This window comes from Charadrius vociferus, unplaced genomic scaffold (genome assembly GCF_000708025.1).
Source record: "Charadrius vociferus isolate BGI_N301 unplaced genomic scaffold, ASM70802v2 scaffold301, whole genome shotgun sequence".
Taxonomy (NCBI): Eukaryota; Metazoa; Chordata; class Aves; order Charadriiformes; family Charadriidae; genus Charadrius; species Charadrius vociferus.
The window spans coordinates 1166635-1174110 of record NW_009646842.1 but is presented as its reverse complement, the minus strand read 5'-3'; the positions used below and the strand labels follow the sequence as shown (position 1 = coordinate 1174110).

Genomic DNA, 7476 nt, shown 5'->3' with positions numbered 1-7476 from the left:
CGGCCTGCTCGCCCGCCGGGCACTGGGGGAAGGGGAGCCGCTTCCCCCTTTGTATCTACCACCAAACACTCCGCGCGTGTGTCTGTGCTCGTGTGCGTGGTCGCCGACGGAACGTATAGGTGCAATCATACGTATGTTGTTTTGGGTTTGGAAATTCTTTCGTTGTTTCAGGTTAAAATGGTCAACCGCCCCAAATCAGAAAGCAAACGGTATCGTTGGTCACAACGCAATATTTTGTCGCGAAACATTCATTTTGGTGAAAGCACCCCCATCATTTCAGCTAGCCCTGGCTACGTCTTGTTCGGTGTGCTTTACCCACGCAGGCACTCCTGGGCTCCTAGGAGGGCAAAGAATAAGAGACTGAGACGCTGCAGGTATCTCTCTGAAGCTGGGACAGGCTGTTCCAGCTGTCACACCGTGCTGAGGGTTTGGTCCTGTCATCTCAGTCCATTCCTGATGCAGTGTCAGGTTGCTTTATAGCCCAGTGATGTCTGTACTGGTTTTATCTTTTTTTTTTTTTTTTTTTTTCACTCACAGTCAGAAAAGGTCTTTCATCATCACTTTGTGGTGCAAAGTTTGATCCTTTCCCTCCACCCCTTTGCTCTTCCGGAGAAAACTACTTTCTTGTTCCCTTGTATTTCAGGGACTGAAGTGGAGAGTGACTGCGCTTCAGGGGGTGGTGTTCGCAGGGCAGGGAGGTTTTACAGCTGGCATGGAAGACTCCATCACCACTGCCTTGTCACTGTTACCATCTGGGTGAAATAGGTTAAAGCAGTGTTAGCTATGTCTGGCTTTAGCACATCCTTATTTTCCATTTTCCCTCAAACAAAATTAGCAACATAGCAGGTTCTTTAGTGATATTACGCTATTTCTTCTTATTTTGTCTGGGAGCCCTCAGAGACCTGTCTCTCACTGTGCAAGGTGCTACGTCAGCCCAACAAAAAAATGATCCATGCATGGAAACATGGGAAACCGCGAGGAAACCCTGAAATTATTTTGGTCAGGAGGATGTACAGCAGCAATGTGGCCTCTGCCACAGATTCTGTTAGCATTGCAGAATGCGAGAGTTTGAAAGAAAGGCTTCAAAAGAAACTCGTGAAGTGCGAAGCTGAGACTAACCGCTCTCAGGCACAGGATCAAGGACTCTGTCTGCAGCTGGAAGGCAGACAGGGCATGCAAAGTGTAATCCAAGCGAGAACAACTCTAAGAGGGAATGATTATGAAGAAGCTGAAAAATGCTTGAGAGGAGCCCAGATCAGCATCTAAAACACAAGGTCAGAGAATCATACAATTATTTAGGTTGGAAGGACCTCTGGAGGACATCTGTTTGAACTCCTAGCGACTGGGAGGGAGCAGAGCGGGGCGGGAGGGGGCGGCTGGGGGGAATAACCTCTCAAGCTCAAAGCAGGCACAGCTTAAGTTGCTCAGGGCGTTTGTAATACAAAATACATGTTTTGTTGGAGGGATACATCAAGTGGTGGGAGGCATACAGCCAGTACGTGGCAGAAGGAACACAAGCAGTAATAAAAACAATTCAAAGATTGTCTGGCTTGTTCTGGGACTTGTGAAACATCTTTTCAAGCTTACTTACAGAACCCAGAGTGTCAGTGGATTTCTAGCAAGAGTAAAATACATTTAAGATCACAACTAATCGTCATAACAGTATGTTTCTTTATCATCCAAATAAAGAACCGTTTCCGGAGGTGACTGGCATTGTTATGGAAGTCAAAATACTTGAAATCCTAATGTATTTATGCATTTTTGCAGATACCCTGTCCAATCTATATAGAATAAGTTTTCTGTGCTCTTTTGCCACCTCTCTGACCTTTCACTTGTTCAGTCTTACTTGATAAGAAGACATCTGGTTAATGGTCACATCTGTGCATGACACAAAGTGCAGGGGAGCAATGAATGGCATCTTTTACCCCTGGCATACTTAGCAAGAATACTAACTCAAGAATTATCACAGTAGGACATAGAGGGTCAATTATACAGGTTGAAAAGGCTTTGCTGAGCTTATATTTCCATTTATCTTCCCTTTCTTGAATACCATTGCTTCACGTAGTTTGTTCCTGTTGTTTTAAACGCATGTTTTAAAGTGGTTCCGTTTGGTAGCAAGTGGTATTGTTAGACACCATCGTACCCTAGGACTTTCAGATTTGCTTGTTTGGCTTTTTTATACATAGTCATTAAATAGAAGCTATAAAGCATGATAGCCCGAGTGACTCATTTCACTGAGAGACAGTACATGCATGTTCTCTTCTTTATCACCATGTGATGGAATAAAAAAATCAGGCTAATAAAGGCAAAACCGCAGAAGCAGAAGACCTAGCTAACACTGATTCTCTCCGGCAGACATGAAGAATAACCAAAATCCTCTCCGGAATCCAAAGCGATTAAGTTTGACTAGCATCTTCAAAAAATGACACAAAACTGATGCAAGCTGAAAAAGATTTAAAACCCAAAGGACAAAACCCAGCAGCCCACATGGGGCACATCATTGCCTATATATAACAATCAAGGAAAGCTTTGAGACATCCTAAGTCAGGAACTTTTTTGCTGCATGTATCATGACCAGCAGCCCCCTTTATTGTTAAACTGGTTGATGAGATCCATTAAGAGATTGGCTTTTCAGTTATTTATAATTTTGTCAAAATATTTGAGCTAAAATTTCCTCTGCTGGAGGTGGAATATTTATAAAATGTTCCAGGTAAAAATAGTTCTGCTATTTTCAGGAATGAAACTATAAGAAAAGACGATGCTTTCTCATGTTCTTTTTGAGAAGTTCTGTGTTGTGTTTTGGGTGCGATACTGTATCTTTGGCAGAGGAGCAGCCTCTTCCAAAAGAGTGGTGTCTGCCACCCGACATTTCATTCATACTTGGCAAACTTTCCCAGGGAAGATGGAGCCAGAGTCTGCTTGCAGTGGGCCTGAGAAAGCACAAGAGGCGACAGCCATGACTTGCAACAAGGGAGATTCCTGTTGGGCATCAGGAAAAGCCTCTCCCCAGGGTATGTTTCAGCACTGGTGTGGGTGCCCCAAGAGGCTGAGGAATCTCCATCCTTGAAGGTGCTTCAGAAGACAGCTGGATGAGGCCCTGAGCGACCTGAACTAGCTCAGCGTCCTGCGTGCATCCTCCCTGCTCCTGGGGCTTTGGCTGTGTGAGCTTGGGGCCAGGTCAGAGACAGTGCGGCTGAGGGCTACCCCTTCCCTCTGGTGGCTCTGGGGAGACTTTTCAGAAATCTCTGCTGGAGCCTTAGCCAGGGCTGAACCCCTGCCCCAGGAGCTGCTGATGCTTTTGCCCTTGGTTCTTGCCTGAGCAGTCTCGCCTGTGCCTGACCATGCACTGTACTGCTCTGAACCCATTGATAGGCTTCCTGGCTTCACCCGAGACCTGCCTTGTCGCGATGGACTTGTCTGGCAATGGCTGGACTATGCCTCACCCTGGTTACTGCCTCCAGACCTGATCCTGATGCTGACAACTCTTAATTTGACCTTGGACCTGCCTCGTCACCACAGGCTTGTCTGGTGATCTGGATTCTCAGCTGAACCCAGCTATTATCGCTGTACCTGCCTTGCTCACCTTGCGCGGGTGCCTCCCCTTGGTGGGGAAGCCCCTTCCTCTGCCTGCCTTGTTCCCGCGCCTGGCCCTCAGCTGCCCTCCCTTTGGGGAGCATCTGGCCCTCACTGCCCCCAGCGACCTGCTGTGAGCAATGGGTTGGGGTAAAGACCTCCAGAAGTCCCTTCCCACCCAAATCTTTCTGTGAATCTGTGACAATACTCTAGCCAAGTTAAAAGGAAAGAATAAATCAATTTCTCTGGGCAGGGAAGAAGATGTAGCTGTGAAGACATTGTGTTGGTGCTTGGGTGCATGAAAAAGGAAGATGGAGGAAGACGTGGAAATGGACAGCAGTGTGGTTGCTGTAATATCACTCCACTACCCTGTAAAGCCCAGAACAAAAGGGTAACATCGGATCCTAGCAGCAGGTATGCACACAGCTCTGTTTCCTCTCCAGCTGCACTATACTATGTCACAAATGATTCACGTTCACATGGCAGTCCTGAATTTTCAAACCAGAAATACCTACTGCCCCGCAGGCCCTCCTCCACCTCTCTCACTGCATCTCTCAGACAACGTTAAATGTCCTTCATCGGCAGACATGTTTCAAGGCTGGTCTGCTGGTGATGCACAGGCTGAGAAAGGGGACGGAGCTGGCCTACCTAGGGCATAGGTCTTTTAAGGCAGTTGGTGACACACGCATCTCTCCGCAGAGAGGCTCTTCGTGTAGACCTGCTTCTGCAGTCACCTGTAGTAGAAAGCAAGTCTTCAAGGGAGACTGGAAAGATGGATTTGAGCCCTGTGTCTCCTAAACTGTATTGTAACACAAAACCATGATGCATTACAATACATTTATTCCCACAGCAGTCATGAGGTAGGGACTTGAAATAAGATTCATTGCTAATTTAGATGTCTAAGAACCAGCACTTTACTCTGAACAGCGTTTCTTGTCACTTTCCCTTACTATTCCTTTAAAATTTCCTCCCCAAATTCAAATGTACCCTAATGGACCCACTCTGGGGGTAGCCTGAGTCCTCCTGGAAGCCGCAGGGAGGCTGTTTCCCAATGCAAGCGGAAAGGCAACCCTCGGTCGCCAGCAGCAGTGAATAACTGGGGTTTCTGGCACTGTCTGTGTACAGCTGGATCTCTTGCTTCTGGGGAGATTTATAGGGCTTTTGTGTACAGTGCAGGCTGAAAAAACATGTACAAACTGTGCAAGCAAATATTTTTCACTGCAGCCTCATTCTGCAACATCATTTCTTTTTAACAGTGAAAATCACTCAGACCTGAAAGCAATCACCCTATGCCCGAGTGACAGGAAAGTGCAAAGCACCGATGTCAATGTGAGCTTCAGAAACGACAACAGTATTGGTATCCTCTCTTTTTTTTCTTGGGCCATTATGAATGCTGGGTGTATTTTTAAGTATGCTAGTGTTTTCCAAGCCATTTTGCTTTAGGTAAATGTATAGCCATTGTGCTGCATGTGTGTGTGTACAGCGGCACAAGCACATTTGATATACCTCCTAAAGATTGTTTTGCTAAGGTCTGTGACTTACTGTACGGTTAGGAACCTATTTTCTGCAAGAGTACTAAACACTCAGCTATTCTCCTTCACCCCAGCAAGGGTTGCTAAACGCTTCAAGTCTTTTGGAAAATTAAGACACTTACTTAGGTGCCCCAAGCTGGACTTAAGACTCAAATTGAAGCATCTAGTTAAGAAAACAACAAAGTTTCCCTCAGACATTACTACTAAATTCACCCTGTCAGCAGTGAGTACCGTATGTGTGTTCTGATTATCCCCATAACTGCTTCATGCTCCAGTGCAGCCAGGAGGTGCTCGGGCAGGATGGACTTGCTATAGGAATCTGTGCTGACCAGACCTAGACACACCAGGTTTGTTTCAAGTTCTTGTTCCCCACTATGTTTCCTGTACCAAAAGAGTCAGGTAGGACCATGTCACCAAGACACCTCTGTTTATTTAAAATAACCTTTCATCCTTCAGCTTTGTATCATCATGATCACCCACATACATTCTGCTGGGCTCCCTCAAACAGTTTGCTAAGTTACCTTGAGCTGTTTTCCACAGTCTTGCTGTAATTATTGAATGGGTGACTCAGCAATGGTATGACCTTTCTGTGGTTATATTTCTGAGTCCTCAATAGGGCCATTCAAAAATACTGCAGTGGGAAGTGATGGCAAAGATTCATTGGGACGGATAAAGTTTTTAGCTGGGAACTGCTTCACTTTTGAGGCAGCATGGTTTCGGGTTGACTTACTCTCCACAACCTGATTCTTAAGTGTCCCTATGTCTGAGTCCCAGGCTTGTCCCCGCCGCAGTTTCTTAAAGGTGTTACGGAAACCCTCGGTACTAAAGTAGTAGATCAAGGGGTCCAGCATGCAGTTCATGCTGGCCAACAACATTGTTGTAATTAACACTTGGCGCACGGAGGCCTGTGTTCCTTCCTCAACTTTCATCACCCGGGCCTTTATCATCCCATAAACTGCCAGGGTAGTGTTGTAGGGCACAAAGCAGATGATGAAGATGACCAGATTGGCCAAGAGGAGACGGACAGTCTTCTTCTGTCGCAGGGTCTTTGTCTGGCTGTTCTGACAGAGCTCCTGAAAGATCCGAATCGAGCAGTATGTTACAGAGCTGAGAGGCAGGAGAAACCCCAAGATTTCAGCCAGGACAACTAGGGGGAAGAGGTTATTCTGCCATATGTCGTCACTAAAGCTTTCAAAACACACGTAAATGGTCTGAATGGTCTGGTTCTGTGCCTCACAGTCGTTTTGCTTGTGGACTATTGCTGTGGGGATGGAGCCCATGAAGATGACAACCCAGACGATCAGGCAAAGGAGCTTAGCCACCTTGGGGCGCCGCAGATGCCGCCAGCGAAGTGGGTGGACAATGGCAACATAGCGATCCAGGTTGATGCACATGAGGAACAGGCAGCTGCCATACATGTTGATTTGGAAAACAGAGCCAGAGACCTGGCACAGGGTGTTACCAAAGGGCCAGTGGTGGTTGGAATAGTAGTAGAGTCGCAGTGGCAGAGGGAGTGTGAAGGTGAGGTCGCTCACGGCCAGGTTGAACATGTAGATCATCACCACAGACTTGAGGCGCAGGTAGCGGATGAATATCCATAGGGCCATCACGTTCAGCAACAGACCTGTAATGAATATCAGGATGTAGCCAGGCAGGAGGAGGTGGTGGTTGAAGCTGTAATCCTTGCATGTCTGAGATGCATTGGAAGCTGACATGCCCAGCGGGAATCAGGGGAGAGTCTTGCTGAGATGATTGAGCCTGCTGGTGGGCTAAGGAGGCACAAAGAAAAGCACTGAAAGAAGTCATTCCCCTCTAGGAAGCCGCCGGCAGGTAATTCCCCTCATTTGCAGCTGGGAGGTGGATGGGCACATCTCTCTCTTGACAGGTACTGCTTTGGGTTGCTGGTCAGTGGTCATCTGTCCGGGATGGTAACGTAGTCACTTAGAGTCAGCTTCTGCCTCTAGTTCATCAATTCTTTCCAGTGGTTATGGCGATGCTGATGTGACGGAGGGTCATTGCCAGTTGTTGAATATCAGCACAATTCCTGGTCAGAGTGGAAGACCAAGACAGTAGAGTTTAAGTTAGAGGGGGAAATCTCTTGAAAGCTCAAAATCCCACCATGATGGTTTCTGCTGCAAGAACTCAAAGAAACCAAAAGGCTAAGAAAAATGGACAGTAGAAAAGTGAGTAACTACATGGCAGAAGAAGCAAGAGCACAGAGAAGGTAATTGTTGTACAGATTCATTTACCGCTCAACCCCAGAATATGCACATTGCTTTGATCACTGCTGAGAGCACATGTATACAAGAAAGGGATAGCACAAGAGCACACAGGGAAAGTAGTCAAGGCAGCTCCAGAAAAAGAGAGAGAG

General features: G+C 46.7%; 1 protein-coding gene across 1 annotated transcript; it reads right to left on the bottom strand.

Annotated features, from left to right (window-relative positions):
- Positions 1–5698: 5698 nt before the first annotated feature.
- Positions 5699–6820, bottom strand: LPAR5 (lysophosphatidic acid receptor 5). The gene has a single exon (XM_009892521.1). It carries the CDS (start codon positions 6818–6820, stop codon positions 5699–5701), a length of 1122 nt encoding a protein of 373 aa, XP_009890823.1.
- Between the last annotated feature and the right edge of the window lie 656 nt (positions 6821–7476).

Bases quoted from the DNA above. Each gene is read 5' to 3' on its own strand.
- LPAR5 (XM_009892521.1), bottom strand. From the start codon at position 6,820: ATGTCAGCTTCCAATGCATCTCAGACATGCAAGGATTACAGCTTCAAC.